Here is a 22588-nt window from a genome sequence, read left to right as displayed (position 1 = left end):
ATTAAATAATTGTAAAAAAATACTGTATAATCATTAATTGTTTACAATTATATTTTATAAAACACATGAAATATATAAAATATGAAATATATTTTTTTTCAATTATATAAAACATGAATTATATGAAGCAGATAGAACGAAATATATAAAAAATGAAATGAAACATATGAAATATATCAACTATTTAAAACATTAAATATATAAAACATATGAAATATATAAAATATGAAATATATAAAATATTTAAAACATGAAATATATAAACATGAAATACATAAAATATATGAAACATACGAAATGCATGAAATATATAAAACATGAAACATGCGACATATGTAAAATATATAAAACATGAAATTGATCAAATATACGACATATGTAAAATATATAAAACATGAAATATATAAAACATATAAAATATATGAAATACATCAAATATATGAAACATATGCAATATATAAAATATGTTTATTGGATGCACATTAAAATCTTCCAATTAGTCACAAATAAAAATGTCTTCCAATTCACATGAAACATTGGATGTGTCACGATTATCTTCCTGCTAGCTACAACTTCAAAGAAGGTTCTGCCATATCAGACCGGGTCATATGGGGTCATATTGGGTCATATAGGGTGATATGGGGTCAAACAGCATAGTATGGGTGTAATGATGCCATTTGGGGTGATACAGTGTGATAAATGGTGATAAGGGTTCATATGGGGATGGACACGATCGTGGGCAGTTCACCAATAGGAGGTGGGTTGTACTTTTCAACTCTCATCAGCCGCCGCAAGATGTCGTCGCGGTCCAGCGGCCAAGCGTACACGTGCGTGTTCTGCAGCCATGTTGGGACGTGACACTGCGGGACAAATCATTTATTATGATTAAGCAAGACAAAACCTTTGTTTTTTTTTTGCAAGAAAAAACATGGGTTATTTTTAAATATGCAAGAAAAAACACTATGTTTTTGCAAGAAAAAACATTATTTTGTGTTTATGTAAGATAAAACGTTATTCATGAAGTTTCTTCAAGAAAAACATTTATTTTGATTTTCATGCAATAAAAACCTTTATTATTATTATTATGCAAGACAAAACATTCATTATTGTGTTTTTGCAAGAAAAAATATTTATTATTATGTTTATGCAAGACAACACATTTATTATTGTGTTTTTGCAAGAAAAAATATTTATTATGGTAACGCAAGACAAAACAGTTATAATTATGTTTATTTGTATGCAAGAAAAACATGTATTATTTTTCGGCAATAAAATATTTATTATGGTAATGCAAGAAAATAAAAACATTTATTTTTATGCAAGAAAAAAACATTTATTATTTTATGCAATAATTCTTTAAAATTATTTTTATACAAGACAACATATGTAATATTACGTTTATGGAAGAAAAAATATGTATTATTATGTTTATGCAAGACAACACATTTATTATTGTGTTTTTGCAAGAAAAAACATTTATTATGGTAATGCAGGACAAAACATTTATTATTATGTTTAAGGAAGAACAATAATTTATTATTTTTAATGGAAGAAAAATAAGTAGTATTATGTCCATCCAAGAAAAAACATTTATTATTATTATTATTAGTAGTATGCAAGACAAAACATTTATTATTATGTTTATGCAAGAAAAAAAAATGTTTGATGAAACAAAAAACATTTATGATTATGCAAGACACAAGCTTTATTTTTTTGCAAGAAAAAACATTTATTATTTTTAAATATGCAAGAAAAAATATGTATTATGGTAACGCAAGACAAAACATTTATAATTATGTTTATGGAAGAACAATAATTTATTTTCTATGGAAGAAAAATATGTAATATGTTTGTGCAAGAAAACAACTTTTATTATTATTACTATTATTATTATTATTAATATGCAAGACAAAAAATGTAATAATATGTTAATGCAAGACAAAATATTTATTATTATGTATATGCAAGACAAAATATTTACTATTATGTTTATGCAAGAAAAAATGTTTATTTTTATGCAAGAAAAACATGTATAATTTTTCAGCAATAAAATATTTATTATGGTAATGAAAGAAAAAAAACTTTTATTTTTATGCAAGAAAAAAACATTTATTATTTTATGCAATAATTCTTTAAAATTATTTTTATACAAGACAAAATATGTAATATTACGTCTATGGAAGAAAAAATATGTATTATTATGTTTATGCAAGACAACACATTTATTATTGTGTTTTTGCAAGAAAAAACATTTATTATGGTAATGCAGGACAAAACATTTATTATTATGTTTAAGGAAGAACAATAATTTATTATTTTTAATGGAAGAAAAATAAGTAGTATTATGTCCATCCAAGAAAAAACATTTATTATTATTATTATTAGTAGTATGCAAGACAAAACATTTATTATTATGTTTATGCAAGAAAAAAAAATGTTTGATGAAACAAAAAACATTTATGATTATGCAAGACACAAGCTTTATTTTTTTGCAAGAAAAAACATTTATTATTTTTAAATATGCAAGAAAAAATATTTATTATGGTAACGCAAGACAAAACATTTATAATTATGTTTATGGAAGAACAATAATTTATTTTCTATGGAAGAAAAATATGTAATATGTTTGTGCAAGAAAACAACTTTTATTATTATTACTATTATTATTATTATTAATATGCAAGACAAAAAATGTAATAATATGTTAATGCAAGACAAAATATTTATTATTATGTATATGCAAGACAAAATATTTACTATTATGTTTATGCAAGAAAAAATGTTTATTTTTATGCAAGAAAAACATGTATAATTTTTCAGCAATAAAATATTTATTATGGTAATGCAAGAAAAAAAACTTTTATTTTTATGCAAGAAAAAAACATTTATTATTTTATGCAATAATTCTTTAAAATTATTTTTATACAAGACAAAATTTGTAATATTACGTCTATGGAAGAAAAAATATGTATTATTATGTTTATGCAAGACAACACATTTATTATTGTGTTTTTGCAAGAAAAAACATTTATTATGGTAATGCAGGACAAAACATTTATTATTATGTTTAAGGAAGAACAATAATTTATTATTTTTAATGGAAGAAAAATAAGTAGTATTATGTCCATCCAAGAAAAAACATTTATTATTATTATTATTAGTAGTATGCAAGACAAAACATTTATTATTATGTTTATGCAAGAAAAAAAAATGTTTGATGAAACAAAAAACATTTATGATTATGCAAGACACAAGCTTTATTTTTTTGCAAGAAAAAACATTTATTATTTTTAAATATGCAAGAAAAAATATTTATTATGGTAACGCAAGACAAAACATTTATAATTATGTTTATGGAAGAACAATAATTTATTTTCTATGGAAGAAAAATATGTAATATGTTTGTGCAAGAAAACAACTTTTATTATTATTACTATTATTATTATTATTAATATGCAAGACAAAAAATGTAATAATATGTTAATGCAAGACAAAATATTTATTATTATGTATATGCAAGACAAAATATTTACTATTATGTTTATGCAAGAAAAAATGTTTATTTTTATGCAAGAAAAACATGTATAATTTTTCAGCAATAAAATATTTATTATGGTAATGCAAGAAAAAAAACTTTTATTTTTATGCAAGAAAAAAACATTTATTATTTTATGCAATAATTCTTTAAAATTATTTTTATACAAGACAAAATTTGTAATATTACGTCTATGGAAGAAAAAATATGTATTATTATGTTTATGCAAGACAACACATTATTGTGTTTTTGCAAGAAAAAACATTTATTATGGTAATGCAGGACAAAACATTTATTATTATGTTTAAGGGAGAACAATAATTTATTATTTTTAATGGAAGAAAAATAAGTAGTATTATGTCCATCCAAGAAAAAACATTTATTATTATTATTATTAGTAGTATGCAAGACAAAACATTTATTATTATGTTTATGCAAGAAAAAAAAATGTTTGATGAAACAAAAAACATTTATGATTATGCAAGACACAAGCTTTATTTTTTTGCAAGAAAAAACATTTATTATTTTTAAATATGCAAGAAAAAATATTTATTATGGTAACGCAAGACAAAACATTTATAATTATGTTTATGGAAGAACAATAATTTATTTTCTATGGAAGAAAAATATGTAATATGTTTGTGCAAGAAAACAACTTTTATTATTATTACTATTATTATTATTATTAATATGCAAGACAAAAAATGTAATAATATGTTAATGCAAGACAAATATTTATTATTATGTATATGCAAGACAAAATATTTACTATTATGTTTATGCAAGAAAAAATGTTTATTTTTATGCAAGAAAAACATGTATAATTTTTCAGCAATAAAATATTTATTATGGTAATGCAAGAAAAAAACATTTATTTTTATGCAAGAAAAAAACATTTATTATTTTATGCAATAATTCTTTCAAATTATTTTTTATACAAGACAAAATATGTAATATTACGTTTATGCAAGAAAAAAATATGTATTATTATGTTTATGCAAGACAACACATTTATTATTGTGTTTTTGCAAGAAAAAATATTTATTATGGTAACGAAAGACAAAACATTTATAATTATGTTTATGGAAGAACAATAATTTATTTTCTATGGAAGAAAAATATGTAATATGTTTGTGCAAGAAAATAAACGTTTATTATTATTACTATTATTATTATTATTAATAAGCAAGACAAAAAATTTAATAATATGTTAATGCAAGACAAAATATTTACTATTATGTTTATGCAAGAAAAAATGTTTATTTTTATGCAAGAAAAACATGTATAATTTTTCAGCAATAAAATATTTATTATGGTAATGCAAGAAAAAAAACATTTATTATTTTATGCAATAATTCTTTAAAATTATTTTTATACAAGACAAAATATGTAATATTACGTTTATGCAAGAAAAAAATATGTATTATTATCTTTATGCAAGACAACACATTTATTATTGTGTTTTTGCAAGAAAAAATATTTATTATGGTAACGCAAGACAAAACATTTATAATTATGTTTATGGAAGAAAAATAATTGATTTTCTATGGAAGAAAAATATGTAATATGTTTGTGCAAGAAAAAAACGTTTATTATTATTACTATTATTATTATTATTAATATGCAAGACAAAACAATTTAATACTATGTTAATGCAAGACAAAAGATTTATTATTATGTATATGCAAGACAAAATATGCAATATTACGTTTATGCAAGAAAAAAATATGTATTATTATGTTTATGCAAGACAACACATTTATTATTGTGTTTTTGCAAGAAAAAATATTTATTATGGTAACGCAAGACAAAACATTTATAATTATGTTTATGGAAGAACAATAATTTATTTTCCATGGAAGAAAAATATGTAATATGTTTGTGCAAGAAAAAAACGTTTATTATTATTACTATTATTATTATTATTAATATGCAAGACAAAAAATGTAATACTATATTAATGCAAGACAAAAGATTTATTATTATGTGTATGCAAGACAAAATATTTACTATTATGTTTATGAAGGAAACATTTTTTATTTTTATGCAAGAAAAACATGTATAATTTTTCAGCAATAAAATATTTATTATGGTAATGCAAGAAATTTTTTTTTTATTATTTTATGCAATGATTCTTTAAAATTATTTTTATACAAGACAAAATATGTAATATTACGTTTATGCAAGAAAAAAATATGTATTATTATGTTTATGCAAGACAACACATTTATTATTGTGTTTTTGCAAGAAAAAATATTTATTATGGTAACGCAAGACAAAACATTTATAATTATGTTTATGGAAGAACAATAATTTATTTTCTATGGAAGAAAAATATGTAATATGTTTGTGCAAGAAAAAAACGTTTATTATTATTACTATTATTATTATTATTAATATGCAAGACAAAAACATGTAATAATATGTTAATGCAAGACAAAAGATTTATTATTATGTATATGCAAGACAAAATATTTACTATTATGTTTATGCAAGAAAAAATTTTTATTTTTATGCAAGAAAAACATGTATAATTTTTCAGCAATAAAATATTTATTATGGTAATGCAAGAAAAAAAACATTTATTATTTTATGCAATAATTCTTTAAAATTATTTTTATACAAGACAAAATATGTAATATTACGTTTATGCAAGAAAAAAATATGTATTATGTTTATGCAAGACAACACATTTATTATTGTGTTTTTGCAAGAAAAAACATTTATTATGGTAATGCAGGACAAAACATTTATTATTATGTTTATGGAAGAACAATAATTTATTATTTTTTATAGAAGAAAAATAAGTAGTATTATGTCCATCCAAGAAAAAACATTTATTATTATTATTATTAGTATGCAAGACAAAACATTTATTATTATGTTTATGCAAGAAAAAAAAAATGTTTGATGAAACAAAAAACATTTATGATTACGCAAGACAAAAGCTTTATTTTTTTTAAAGAAAAAACATTTATTATTTTTAAATATGCAAGAAAAACCATTATGTTTATGCGAGGAAAAACTTAATTTTATGCAATAAAAATATTTATTAATATTATGCAAGACAAAACATTAATTTGTGTGTTTTGCAAGAAAAAACATTCATTATGGTAATGCAAGACAAAACTTTTATTATGTTTATGGAAGAACAATAATTTATTATATTTTATGGAAGAAAAAAATGTATTATTATGTCTATGCAAGAAAAAACATTTATTATTATTATTATTATTAGTAGTAGTAGTAGTAGTAGTATGCAAGAAAACACATTTACTATTATTTTTATGCAAGAAAAAAAGAAAAAAATGTTAAATGAAACAAAAACATTTATGATTATGCAAGACAAAAACATTTATTATAATTTGTATGCAAGAAAAAACATGTATTATTATGTTTATGCAAGAAAAAAACATTTATTAAGTGAATGCAAGAAAAAACATTTAATAATATATTAAAGCAAGACAAAATATTTAATATTATGTATATACAAGGCAAAACATTTATTTTTATGTTTATGCAAGTAAAAACATTTATTATTTTATGCAATATTGTTTTTAAATTATCTTTATGCAAGAAAAAATTTGTATTATAACGTTTACGCAAGAAAAAATATTTACTATTATGTTTATGCAAGAAAAAATATTTATTTTTATGCAAGAAAAACATGTATTATTTTTCAGCAATAAAATATTTATTATGGTAATGCAAAAGAAAACATTAAATAATATATTAATGCAAGACAAAATATTTAATATTATGTATATACAAGACAAAACATTTATTTTTATGTTCATGCAATAAAAAACATTTATTATTTTATGCAATATTGTTTTTAAATTATCTTTATGCAAGAAAAATTATGTATTATAACGTTTATGCAAGAAAAAATATTTATTTTTATGCAAAAAAAACATGTATTATTTTTCAGCAGTAATATATTTATTATGGTAATGCAAAAAAAAACATTTATTTTTATGCAAGAAAAAACATATTTATTATTCTATGCAATAATTTTTTTAAATTATTTTTATGCAAGAAAAACATGTATTATTTTTCAGCGGTAATATATTTATTATGGTAATGCAAAAAAAACATTTATTTTTATGCAAGAAAAAAAATATTAAAACGTTTATGCAAGAAAAAATATTCAATAATATATTAATGCAAGACAAAATATTTAATATTATGTATATACAAGACAAAACATTTATTTTTATGTTTATGCAAGAAAAAACATTTATTATTTTATGCAATATTGTTTTTAAATTATCTTTATGCAAGAAAATTTTTGTATTATAACGTTTATGCAAGAAAAAATATTTACTATTATGTTTATGCAAGAAAAAATATTTATTTTTTATGCAAGAAAAACATGTATTATTTTTCAGCAGTAATATATTTATTATGGTAATGCAAAAAAACATTTATTTTTATGCAAAAAAAAACATTCATTATTCTATGCAATAAATTTTTAAAATTACTTTTATGCAAGAAAAAAAATATTATAATGTATATACAAGACAAAACATTTATTTTTATGTTTATGCAAGAAAAAACATTTATTATTTTATGCAATATTGTTTTTAAATTATTTTATGCAAGAACAATTATGTATTATAACGTTTATGCAAGAAAAAATATTTACTATTATGTTTATGCAAGAAAAAATGTTTATTTTTATGCAAGAAAAACATGTATTATTTTTCAGCAGTAAAATATTTATTATGGTAATGCAAAAAAAACATGTAATAATATATTAATGCAAGACAAAATATTTAATATTATGTATATACAAGACAAAACATTTATTTTTATGTTCATGCAAGTAAAAACATATATTATTTTATGCAATATTGTTTTTAAATTATCTTTATGCAAGAAAAATTTTGTATTATAACGTTTATGCAAGAAAAAATATGTACTATTATGTTTATGCAAGAAAAAACATTTATTTTTATGCAAGAAAAACATGTATTATTTTTCAGCAGTAATATATTTATTATGGTAATGCAAAAAAAACATTTATTTTTATGCAAAAAAAACATTCATTATTCCATGCAATAATTTTTTTAAATTATTTTTATGCAAGAAAAAAAATATTAAAACGTTTATGCAAGAAAAAATAGTTATCATATATTTATGCAAGAAATAATATTTAATAATATATTAATGCAAGACAAAATATTTAATATTATGTATATACAAGACAAAATATTTATTTTTATGTTTATGCAAGAAAAAACATTTATTATTTTATGCAATATTGTTTTTAAATTATCTTCATGCAAGAAAAATTATGTGTTATAACGTTTATGCAAGAAAAAATATTTACTATTATGTTTATGCAAGAAAAAATGTTTATTTTTATGCAAGAAAAACATGTATTATTTTTCAGCAGTAAAATATTTATTATGGTAATGCGAAAAAAACATGTAATAATATATTAATGCAAGACAAAATATTTAATATTATGTATATACAAGACAAAACATTTATTTTTATGTTTATGCAAGTAAAAACATATATTATTTTATGCAATATTGTTTTTAAATTATCTTTATGCAAGAAAAATTTTGTATTATAACGTTTATGCAAGAAAAAATATTTACTATTATGTTTATGCAAGAAAAAATATTTATTTTTATGCAAGAAAAACATGTATTATTTTTCAGCAGTAATATATTTATTATGGTAATGCAAAAAAAACATTTATTTTTATGCAAAAAAAAACATTTATTATTCTATGCAATAATTTTTTTAAATTATTTTTATGCAAGGAAAAAAATATTATAATGTATATACAAGACAAAACATTTATTTTTATGTTTATGCAAGAACATTTTTTTATTATTTTATGCAATATTGTTTTTAAATTATCTTTATGCAAGAAAAATTTTGTATTATAACGTTTATGCAAGAAAAAATGTTTATTTTTATGCAAGAAAAACATGTATTATTTTTCAGCAGTAATATATTTATTATGGTAATTTATGGTAATGCAAAAAAAAACCCCATTTATTTTTATCCCAAAAAAAACATTTATTATTCTATGCAATAATTTTTTTAAATTATTTTTATGCAAGAAAAAAATATTAAAACGTTTATGCAAGAAAAAACATTTGTTATTTTATGCAATATTGTTTTTAAAGTATCTTTATGCAAGAAAAATTATGTATTATAACGTTTATGCAAGAAAAAATATTTACTATTATGTTTATGCAAGAAAAAATATTTATTTTTATGCAAGAAAAACATGTATTATTTTTCAGCAGTAATATATTTATTATGGTAATGCGAAAAAAAACCCATTTATTTTTATGCCAAAAAAAAACATTTATTATTCAATGCAATCATTTTTTTAATTATTTTTATGCAAGAAAAAATATGTATTTTTATGCAAGAAAAAACATGTATTATTTTTCAGCAAGAATTACATGTATTATGTTTGTGCAAGAAAAATCCTTTATTATTATTATGCCTGACAAAACATTTATTATGATTATGCAAGAAAAACATCAAATGTTTAATGCAACACAAAACATTCATGATTATACAAGACAAAACATTTATTTTTATGCAAGACGGAACATTTATTATTATTTTTACATAGGAAAAAACATTTATTACTATGTTTATACAACAGCGGTCAGTTGACTTACCTTTTTAGCGCCCGGGAACACAATGGGAATGAAGCGGAAATTCTTGCTTCCATTCTGTATGAACTCATTCTGCAGCTGCAGGGAAGAGAAGAAGAAGAAGAAGATTTAGGGTAGGATCCAACGAGAAGATGCGAGATGAGTGTTTGCCACCTGTTTGTGGATGTAGACGGCGTTGCACGTCCGCTCGTCGATGTCGGGACTGACGTGGGAGGCGGTCACCGTCTCGTAGTACTTGGGGCTGATGATGATGATGATCAGGTACTCCTTCTGGGGATCAAGTGACACGGGCATGACCTCGAGTTTAATCATAGTACGCCTGTACTGGCTTCCTGTGCACTTAAGCTGTGACTTTAAGGTTTTACTACTTACGTATAAAATACTACACGGTCTAGCTCCAGCCTATCTTGCCCATACCGTATGTCCCGGCAAAAAAATCTGCATTCAAAGAACTCCGGCTTATTAGTGATAAGTACTCTGGAATGCTCCAGTTAGAGCAGGGGTGCCCCCACTTTTTCTGCAGGCGAGCTACTTTTCCATTGACCAACTCGAGGGGATCTACCTCATTTATATATATCATTTATATTTATTTATTTATGAAAGAGACATTTTTGTAAACAAGTTAAATGTGTTTAATGATAATACAAGCATGTGTAACACATATAGATGTCTTTCTTTCACGAAGACAAGAATATAAGTTGGTGTATTACCTGATTCTGATGACTTGCATTGATTGGAATCAGACAGTAATGATGATAACGCCCACATTTTCAAATGGAGGAGAAAAAAAGTTGTCCTTTCTGTACAATACCACATGAAAGTGGTTGGTTTTTGGCATCTAATTCATCCAGCTTCCATACACTTTACAAGAAAAACATTTGCGGCAAATTCCGTAGCTTGCTTGATTGACATTCACGGCACCCGAGGGTCTTGTGAGATGACGCTGGCTGCTGCCAGTTCATTATTATGAAAAAATGACAGAGAGGAAGGCGAGAAACACTTTTTATTTCAACAGACTTTCGCGCCGTCCCTTCCGTCAAAACTCTAAAGGCCGACTGCACATTTCCTATCTTCACAATAAAAGCCCTGCTTCATGCTGCCTGCGCTAACAAAATAAGAGTCTCGGAAAGCTTTCTGAGGGATCGCTTGTGCACGCCAGTTTTCCGAGACTCTGTATTTAGTTAGCGCAGGCAGCATGAAGCAGGGCTTTTATTGTGAAGATAGGAAATGTGCAGTCGGCCTTTAGAGTTTTGACGGAAGGTACGGCGCGAGAGTCTGTTGAAATAAAAAGTGTTTCTGGCCTTCCTCTCGGTCATATAGTCAACAACCTGGCCCTGAACACCTCCAAGACCAAGGAGCTGGTCATAGACTTCAGGAGGAAAAAAACGGACATCCTGCCCCTGATCATCAGTGGTGACTGTGTGGAGAGGGTCTCCGACTTCCGCTCCCTGGGAGTCCACCTGGCCAACGACCTATCCTGGAGCACCAACACCACGGCTACCATCAAGAAGGCACACCAGAGACTGCACTTCCTGAGAATACTCAGGAACAACCACCTCTCACAGGAACTGCTGGTGTCCTTCTACCGGTGCTCCATTGAGAGCATCCTGACCTACTGCATCTGTGTGTGGTTCAGCAGCTGCACGGCCGCAGAGAGAACGGCGCTCCAGAGAGTCATAAAGACCGCCCAGAAGTTAATCGGATGCCCCCTCCCCTCCCTGGCTGACCTGTACAGCTCCCGCTGTCTCAGGAAAGCACAGAGCATCCTGAAAGACCCATTCCACTCCGGGCACAGCCACCTGGAACTGCTACCCTCAGGCAGACGCTACAGGGTGCTAAAAGCGAGCACCAATAGACTAAAAAATAGCTTTTACCCAAGAGCCATAGTAGCACTAAACAGGCACTGAGTGTCCATATGTCCATCATGTCCTCATGTGTAATGTTTAAATGTTTTTCTATTTTTTTGGACTACAATGTGAAATAATGTTTTATGTATGTATACATAGATACATCTGTCATCTCTATCTTTTTTTTTTAAATTTATTTTTTATTTATTTATTTATTATTTTTTTTTTTTTTAATTTATACTACCATATTGTATATGCACCTTAGGAGGAGCTGCTCCAATTTCGTTGTTCTTTGAACCTGTTCATTGCAATAATGACAATAAAACTCTATTCTATTCTATTCTACTCTATATTTTCATAATAATGATCTTGCAGCAGCCAGCGTCATCTCACAAGACCCTCCGGTACCGTGAATGTCATTTAAGTGACGTCTTGGTGAAGATTGATGATCACTCATTTTTAGGTCTATTTTGTTTAAAAGCCTGGCTGGAGATCGACTGACACACCCCCCGCGGTCGACTGGTAGCTCGCCATCGACGTAATGGGCACCCCTGAGTTAGAGGCATTTAAGTCCTATCTTAAAACTCATTTGTAGACTCTAGCCCAGGGGTCACCAACCTTTTTGAAACCAAGAGCTACTTCTTGGGTACTGATTAATGCGAAGGGTTTGATACACACTTAAATCAATTGCCAGAAATAGCCAATTTGCTCAATTTACCTTTAACTATATTTTATTATTAATAATTAATGATAGGGCTTCACGGTGGCAGAGGGGTTAGTGCGTCTGCCTCACAATACAAAGGTCCTGCAGTCCTGGGTTCAAATCCAGGCTCGGGATCTTTCTGTGTGGAGTTTGCATGTTCTCCCCGTGAATGCGTGGGTTCCCTCCGGGTACTCCGGCTTCCTCCCACCTCCAAAGACATGCACCTGGGGATAGGTTGATTGGCAACACTAAATTGGCCCTAGTGTGTGAATGTGAGTGTGAATGTTGTCTGTCTATCTGTGTTGGCCCTGTGATGAGGTGGCGACTTGTCCAGGGTGTACCCCGCCTTCCGCCCGATTGTAGCTGAGATAGGCGCCAGCGCCCCCCGCCACCCCGAAAGGGAATAAGCGGTAGGAAATGGATGGATGGATGGATAATTAATGATATTAATCTTTGTGGAAACACTGATCATCTTAATGATTTCTCACAATAAATATATATAGAAACAGATAAATATCAATATGCAACACTTTATTTTTGTATTTTCTCTAAGTACACATTTTTCATATTGAACATTTTCAAATAATAATAATAATAATAAGACAGTCTTGTGAAATCACAACATCCCATTTTCACTAGCTAGCCACTAACATATATCCATCCATTTTCTACCGCTTATTCCCTTTTGGGGTCGCTGGCGCCTATCACAGCTACAATCGGGCGGAAGGCGGGGTACACCCTGGACAAGTGGCCACCCCATCGCAGGGCCAACACAGATAGACTGACAACATTCACACTCACATTCACACCATCCATCCATCCATTTCCTACCGCTTATTCCCTTTGGGGTGGCAGGGGGCGCTGGCGCCTATCTCAGCTACAATCGGGCGGAAGGCGGGGTACACCCTGGACAAGTCGCCACCTCATCGCAGGGCCAACACAGATAGACAACATCCACACTCACATTCACACCATCCATCCATCCATTTCCTACCGCTTATTCCCTTTGGGGTGGCAGGGGGCGCTGGCGCCTATCTCAGCTACAATCTAGCGGAAGGCGGGGTACGCCCTGGACAAGTCGCCACACACACTAGGGCCAATTTAGTGTTGCCAATCAACCTAACCGGGATCTTCAGCTCTCGCTGGATCGGTTCGCAGCCGAGTGTGAAGCGACCGGAATGAGAATCAGCACCTCCAAGTCCGAGTCCATGGTTCTCGCCCGGAAAAGGGTGGAATGCCATCTCCGGGTTGGGGAGGAGACCCTGCCCCAAGTGGAGGAGTTCAAGTACCTAGGAGTCTTGTTCACGAGTGGGGGAAGAGTGGATCGTGAGATCGACAGGCGGATCGGTGCGGCGTCTTCAGTAATGCGGACGTCGTACCGATCCGTTGTGGTGAAGAAGGAGCTGAGCCGGAAGGCAAAGCTCTCAATTTACCGGTCGATCTACGTTCCCATCCTCACCTATGGTCATGAGCTTTGGGTCATGACCGAAAGGATAAGATCACGGGTACAAGCGGCCCAAATGAGTTTCCTCCACCTTAGAGATAGGGTGAGAAGCTCTGCCATCCGGGAGGAACTCAAAGTAAAGCCGCTGCTCCTCCACATCGAGAGGAGCCAGATGAGGTGGTTCGGGCATCTGGTCAGGATGCCACCCGAACGCCTCCCTAGGGAGGTGTTTAGGGCATGTCCAACCGGTAGGAGGCCCCAGGACACGTTGGGAAGACTATGTCTCCCGGCTGGCCTGGGAACGCCTCGGGAAGAGCTAGACGAAGTGGCTGGAGAGAGGGAAGTCTGGGTTTCCCTGCTTAGGCTGCAGCCCCCGCGACCCGACCTCGGGTAAGCGGAAGATGATGGATGGATGGATCAACCTATCCCCAGGTGCATGTCTTTGGAAGTGGGAGGAAGCCGGAGTACCCGGAGGGAACCCACGCATTCACGGGGAGAACATGCAAACTCCACACAGAAAGATCCCGAGCCTGGATTCGAACCCAGGACTGCAGGACCTTCGTATTGTGAGGCAGACGCACTAACCCCTCTGCCACCGTGATTTTTTAATTCCTGATTTTTTTAACAAATCATGAATTACTTTGCACCATGTTTGTACAAATAATAACTCATGTAAAATACAAAAGTCAACTTTCAAATTTTTAAATAAATCATGTCTCACTTTGAACTGGACACCAAATCTGTTATCTGTTTTCTGTGTCCGTTAGTGGGAAGCCTGGCATTGCCTGCTGTTAACATGTGTGTCGTACTCTGCTGTGCAACCTGACACTGCAACTCTGAGCGAGTCCTGCAGATGTGCATCAGTGAGGTGTGTTCTGTGTGTGTTCTTGATGAAGTTCATGTCAGAAAAAGGCTGATTCACAAAGATAAGTTGAACCAAACAGGCTTGCAACCTTCATAGCTGCTGCGCATACACGACTGTACTTTTCTGTGTCAACAAGGCACCAACAGTTTGGTGCAGCCTGGTGGGCTTTAAATTTTAAATTGTCAGGAAAGAAGAGGAAGGAATTTATTTAAACAAGTGAAGACCAAGTCTTTAAAATATTTTCTTGGATTCTGAAATTCTATTAGAGTTTTGTCTCTCTTAGAATTAAAAATGTCGAGCAAAGCGAGACCAGCTTGCTAGTAAATAAATACAATTTAAAAAAATAGAGGCAGCTCACTGGTAAGTGCTGCTATTTTAGAACAAGCCAGCAGGCTACTCATCTGGTCCTTACGGGCGACCTGGTGCCCTCGGGCACCGCGTTGGTGACCCCTGATCTAGCCTTTTAAATGACCCCCATTTTTAGAGCAGTTGATCTGCCATTTGTTTTCTTTTCTACTCTGCACACCCTATCCTTTGTGGAAGGGTGGGCACAGGTCCGGTGGCCATGGATGAAGTGCTGGCTGTCCAGAGTCGGGACCCGGGGTGGACCGCTCGCCTGTGCATCGGTTGGGGACATCTCAGCGCTGCTGACCCGGCTCTGCTCGGGATGGTCTCCTGCTGGCCCCATTATGGACTACACTCTCAATGTTATGTTAGATCCACTATGGACTGGACTCTCACTATTATGTTAGATCCACTATGGACTGGCCTCTCACTATTATGTTTGATCGACTATGGACTGGACTCTCACTATTATGTTAGATCCACTATGGACTGGACTCTCACTATTATGTTAGATCCACTATGGACTGGACTACTCTCACACTATTATGTTGGATCCACTATGGACTGGACTCTCACTATTATGTTTGATCGACTATGGACTGGACTCTCACTATTATGTTAGATCCACTATGGACTGGACTCTCACTATTATGTTAGATCCACTATGGACTGGACTCCTACTATTATGTAAGATCCACTATGGACTGGATTCACACTATTATGTTGGATCCACTATGGACTGGACTCTCACTATTATGTCAGATCCACTATGGACTGGACTCTCACACTAGTATGTTAGATCCACTATGGACTGGACTCTCACCATTATGTTAGATCCACTATGGACTGGACTCTCACTATTATGTTAGATCTACTACGGACCGGACTCTCACTATTATGTTAGATCCACTATGGACTGGCCTCTCACTATTATGTTAGATCCACTATGGACTGGACTACTCTCACACTATTATGTTGGATCCACTATGGACTGGACTCTCACTATTATGTTTGATCGACTATGGACTGGACTCTCACTATTATGTTAGATCCACTATGGACTGGACTCTGACTATTATGTTAGATCCACTATGGACTGGACTCTCACTATTATGTTAGATCCACTATGGACTGGACTCTGACTATTATGTAAGATCCACTATGGACTGGATTCACACTATTATGTTAGATTCACTATGGACTGGACTCTCACTATTATGTCAGATCCACTATGGACTGGACTCTCACACTAGTATGTTAGATCCACTATGGATTGGACTTTCACTATTATGTTTGATCGACTATGGACTGGACTCTCACTATTATGTTAGATCCACTATGGACTGGACTCTCACTATTATGTTAGATCCACTATGGACTGGACTCTCACTATTATGTTAGATCCACTATGGACTGGACTGCGCTCACACTATTATGTTGGATCCACTATGGACTGGACTCTCACTATTATGTTTGATCGACTATGGACTGGACTCTCACTATTATGTTAGATCCACTATGGACTGGACTCTGACTATTATGTTAGATCCACTATGGACTGGACTCTCACTATTATGTTAGATCCACTATGGACTGGACTCTGACTATTATGTAAGATCCACTATGGACTGGATTCACACTATTATGTTAGATTCACTATGGACTGGACTCTCACTATTATGTCAGATCCACTATGGACTGGACTCTCACACTAGTATGTTAGATCCACTATGGATTGGACTTTCACTATTATGTTTGATCGACTATGGACTGGACTCTCACTATTATGTTAGATCCACTATGGACTGGACTCTCACTATTATGTTAGATCCACTATGGACTGGACTCTGACTATTATGTAAGATCCACTATGGACTGGATTCACACTATTATGTTAGATCCACTATGGACTGGACTCTCACTATTATGTCAGATCCACTATGGACTGGACTCTCACACTAGTATGTTAGATCCACTATGGATTGGACTTTCACTATTATGTTGGATCCACTATGGACTGGACTCTCACTATTATGCTAGATCGACTATGGACTAGACTCTCACTATTATGTTAGATCCACTATGGACTGGACTCTCACTATTATGTCAGATCCACTATGGACTGGACTCTCACACTATTATGTTAGATCCACTATGAACTGGACTCTCATCATTATGTTAGATCCACTATGGACTGGACTCTCACACTAGTATGTTAGATCCACTATGGACTGGACTGTCATTATTATGTTAGATCCACTATGGACTGGACTCTCACACTAGTATGTTAGATCTACTATGGATTGGACTTTCACTATTATGTTAGATCCACTATGGACTGGACTCTCACTATTATGTCAGATCCACTATGGACTGGACTCTCACACTAGTATGTTAGATCCACTATGGACTGGACTCTCACTATTATGTTAGATCCACTATGGACTGGACTCTCACTATTATGTTAGATCTACTACGGACTGGACTCTCACTATTATGTTTGATCGACTATGGACTGGACTCTCCCTATTATGTTAGATCCACTATGGACTGGACTCTGACTATTATGTAAGATCCACTATGGACTGGATTCAGACTATTATGTTAGATCCACTATGGACTGGACTCTCACTATTATGTTTGATCGACTATGGACTGGACTCTCCCTATTATGTTAGATCCACTATGGACTGGACTCTGACTATTATGTAAGATCCACTATGGACTGGATTCAGACTATTATGTTAGATCCACTATGGACTGGACTCTCACTATGATGTCAGATCCACTATGGACTGGACTCTCACACTAGTATGTTAGATCCACTATGGATTGGACTTTCACTATTATGTTGGATCCACTATGGACTGGACTCTCACTATTATGCTAGATCGACTATGGACTAGACTCTCACTATTATGTTAGATCCACTATGGACTGGACTCTCACTATTATGTCAGATCCACTATGGACTGGACTCTCACACTATTATGTTAGATCCACTATGAACTGGACTCTCAATATTATGTTAGATCCACTATGGACTGGACTCTCACACTAGTATGTTAGATCCACTATGGACTGGACTGTCATTATTATGTTAGATCCACTATGGACTGGACTCTCACACTAGTATGTTAGATCTACTATGGATTGGACTTTCACTATTATGTTAGATCCACTATGGACTGGACTTTCACTATTATGTTAGATCCACTATGGACTGGACTCTCACTATTATGTCAGATCCACTATGGACTGGACTCTCACACTAGTATGTTAGATCCACTATGGACTGGACTCTCACTATTATGTTAGATCCACTATGGACTGGACTCTCACTATTATGTTAGATCTACTACGGACTGGACTCTCACTATTATGTTAGATCCACTATGGACTGGCCTCTCACTATTATGTTAGATCCACTATGGACTGGACTACTCTCACACTATTATGTTGGATCCACTATGGACTGGACTCTCACTATTATGTTTGATCGACTATGGACTGGACTCTCCCTATTATGTTAGATCCACTATGGACTGGACTCTGACTATTATGTAAGATCCACTATGGACTGGATTCAGACTATTATGTTAGATCCACTATGGACTGGACTCTCACTATGATGTCAGATCCACTATGGACTGGACTCTCACACTAGTATGTTAGATCCACTATGGATTGGACTTTCACTATTATGTTGGATCCACTATGGACTGGACTCTCACTATTATGTTGGATCCACTATGGACTGGACTCTCACTATTATGTTGGATCCACTATGGACTGGACTCTCACACTATTATGTTAGATCCACTATGGACTGGACTCTCACTATTATGTTAGATCCACTATGGACTGGACTCTCATTATTATGATAGATCCACTATGGACTGGACTCTCACTATTATGTTAGATCCACTATGGACTGGACTGTCATTATTATGTTAGATCCACTATGGACTGGGCTCTCATTATTATGTTTGATCCACTATGGACTGGACTCTCATTACTATGTTAGATCCACTATGGACTGGACTCTCATTATTATGCTAGATCCACTATGGACTGGACTCACACTATTATGTTAGATCCACTATGGACTGGACTCACACTATTATGTTAGATCCACTATGAACTGGACTCTCATTATTATGTTAGATCCACTATGGACTGGACTCTCACACTATTATGTTAGATCCACTATGGACTGGACTCTCACTATTATGTTAGATCCATTATGGACTGGACTCACACTATTATGTTAGATCCACTATGGACTGGACTCTCATTATTATGTTGGATCCACTATGGACTGGACTCCCACTATTATGCTAGATCCACTATGGACTGGACTCTCACACTATTATGTTAGATCCACTATGGACTGGACTCTCACACTATTATGTTAGATCCACTATGGACTGGACCCTCGATATTATGTTAGATCCACTATGGACTGGACTCTCACACTATTATGTTAGATCCACTATGGACTGGACTCTCACACTAGTATGTTAGATCCACTATGGACTGGACTGTCATTATTATGTTAGATCCACTATGGACTGGACTCTCACACTAGTATGTTAGATCTACTATGGATTGGACTTTCACTATTATGTTAGATCCACTATGGATTGGACTCTCACTATTATGTTAGATCCACTATGGACTGGACTCTTCACTATTATGCTAGATCCACTATGGACTGGACCCTCGATATTATGTTAGATCCACTATGGACTGGACTCTCACACTATTATGTTAGATCCACTATGGACTGGACTCTCACACTATTATGTTAGATCCACTATGGACTGGACTCTCACACTAGTATGTTAGATCTACTATGGATTGGACTTTCACTATTATGTTAGATCCACTATGGATTGGACTCTCACTATTATGTTAGATCCACTATGGACTGGACTCTCACTATTATGTTAGATCCACTATGGACTGGACTGTCATTATTATGTTAGATCCACTATGGACTGGACTCACACTATTATGTTAGATCCACTATGAACTGGACTCTCATTATTATGTTAGATCCACTATGGACTGGACTCTCACACTATTATGTTAGATCCACTATGGACTGGACTCTCACTATTATGTTAGATCCACTATGGACTGGACTCTCACTATTATGTTAGATCCATTATGGACTGGACTCACACTATTATGTTAGATCCACTATGGACTGGACTCTCATTATTATGTTAGATCCACTATGGACTGGACTGTCATTAGTATGTTAGATCCACTATGGACTGGACTCTCATTAGTATGTTAGATCCACTATGGACTGGACTCTCACTAGTATGTTAGATCCACTATGGACTGGACTCTCATTATCATGATAGATCCACCATGGAACATTGATTGATTGACTCGACGGCTTTTTTTTTTCTTTCGGCCTGAAGAGTGCGACTCACCTCGCCCAGGTAGCGCTCCATGAAGTCGATCTTGCTGATGCTGCGAAACTGCTGCTCGAATATGTCGATCTGGAGGCGTGCGCAGAAGCACAAAGAGGTTAAGGAGGGGAAAAAGGCACCGAAAAATGGATTAAAAATCCCATTTCTTAATTGAGCCGTAACTTTAAAAATTCTATTTATGTATATAAATGTGTTTTTAATACAAAATGATTTTTTGTATATATATATATATATAAATATGTATGTATATATGTATATATATATATATATATATACACATTATTTATACATACATATACAGTTTGTATATACATACATACATATATGTACATACACATACACTAGATTGCCAAAAGTATTTGGCCACCTGCCTTGACTCACATATGAACTTGAAGTGCCATCCCATTCCTAACCTATAGGGTTCAATATGATGTGGGTCCAGCTATTACAGCCTCAAATCTTCTGGGAAGGCTGTCCACAAGGTTGCAGAGTGTGTTTATAGGATTTTTCCACCATTCTTCCAAAAGGTCACACGCTGATGTTGGTGGAGAAGGCCTGGCTCTCAATCTCCGTTGTAATTCATCCCAAAGGTGTTCTATCGGGTTCGGGTCAGGACTCTGTGCAGGCCAGTCAACTTCATCCACACCAGACTCTGTCCATCCATTTCTTTATAGAGCCTCGTTTTGTGCACTGGTGGACAGTCATGTTGGAAGAGGAAGGGGCCCACTCCAAACTGTTCCCACAAGGTTGGAAGTTTTGGTATCCTGGCGCATTCAAAGTTCCTTTCACTGGAACTAAAGGGCCAAGCCCAACTCCTGAAAAAACACCTGTTGCGTCTGACCAGTCTCCCGCTCAGGGAATTAATGTCACGGGTCAATCCCAAGTTCTTTCAGATGACATACATGTTGAGTAAGAAGGACCATCAAGACAGAATAAGAATATTATCAAGTTTTACTAAAACTTTAGGAGACCAGTCCTTACAAATGCGCTAATACAAGCATTCAGAAGTGGTCTGTGACCTGCTTTACACCACTGCATCCCACGCTTTGCATTGGACTTGGTGATGTATGGCTTAGATGCAGCTGCCCGGCCATGGAAACCCAGTCCATGAAGCTCTCTGCGTGCTGTACGTGGGCTAATTGGAAGGTAACATGAAGTTTGGAGCTCTGTAGCAATTGACGGTGCAGAAAGTCTTTGCACTATGCGCTTCAGTCAGTTTACGTGGCCTACCACTGGGTGGCTGAGTTGCTGTTGTTCCCAAACTCTTCCATTTTCTTATGATAAAGTTGACTTTGGAATATTGAGGAGCAAGGAAATTTCACAACTGGATTTGTTGCACAGGTGGCGTCCTATGACAGTTCCATGCTGGAAATCACTTAGAGCGGCTCATTCTTTCACAAATGTTTGTGGAAACTGTCTCCATACCTAAGTGCTAGATTTTATACACTTGTGATTAGGACCTGATTCTCATCATTTGGATGGGTGGCCAAATACTTTTGGTAATATAGTGTATATGTATACATACATATATATGTATATTTACATACTCATGCATATATATACATACTGTATAAATATAAATGTATGCACATACATACAAACATATATATATATATACATACATACATACATACATACATACTATATACATATGTATATATACATACAAATGTTTATATGTACATACATACAAACATATATATATATATATATATATATATATACATACATATATGTATG

At 32.5% G+C, this 22588-nt stretch overlaps 1 protein-coding gene across 3 annotated transcripts in view; it reads right to left on the bottom strand.

The window, feature by feature from the left end:
- Window positions 1-451: 451 nt before the first annotated feature.
- Window positions 452-22588, bottom strand: part of LOC133543313 (E3 ubiquitin ligase TRAF3IP2-like) — a 56531-nt gene continuing 34394 nt past the window's right edge. For 2 of the 3 annotated variants that reach the window (XM_061887810.1, XM_061887808.1), the window contains 4 exons: window positions 20849-20917; window positions 10348-10464; window positions 10198-10272; window positions 452-860 (listed from right to left, as the gene is read on the bottom strand). In XM_061887810.1, the coding sequence (XP_061743794.1) occupies window positions 714-860; window positions 10198-10272; window positions 10348-10464; window positions 20849-20917 (408 nt within the window). In that variant the 3' untranslated portion in view covers window positions 452-713. The remainder of the gene's footprint in view (window positions 861-10197; window positions 10273-10347; window positions 10465-20848; window positions 20918-22588) is intronic. The other variant, XM_061887809.1, reaches the window with a different exon arrangement.

The sequence above is a fragment of the Nerophis ophidion genome, linkage group LG26, assembly GCF_033978795.1.
Source record: "Nerophis ophidion isolate RoL-2023_Sa linkage group LG26, RoL_Noph_v1.0, whole genome shotgun sequence".
NCBI classification, from domain to species: domain Eukaryota; kingdom Metazoa; phylum Chordata; class Actinopteri; order Syngnathiformes; family Syngnathidae; genus Nerophis; species Nerophis ophidion.
Note: the sequence above shows the minus strand (reverse complement) of the source record. Positions and strands in the feature narration are given on the sequence as shown.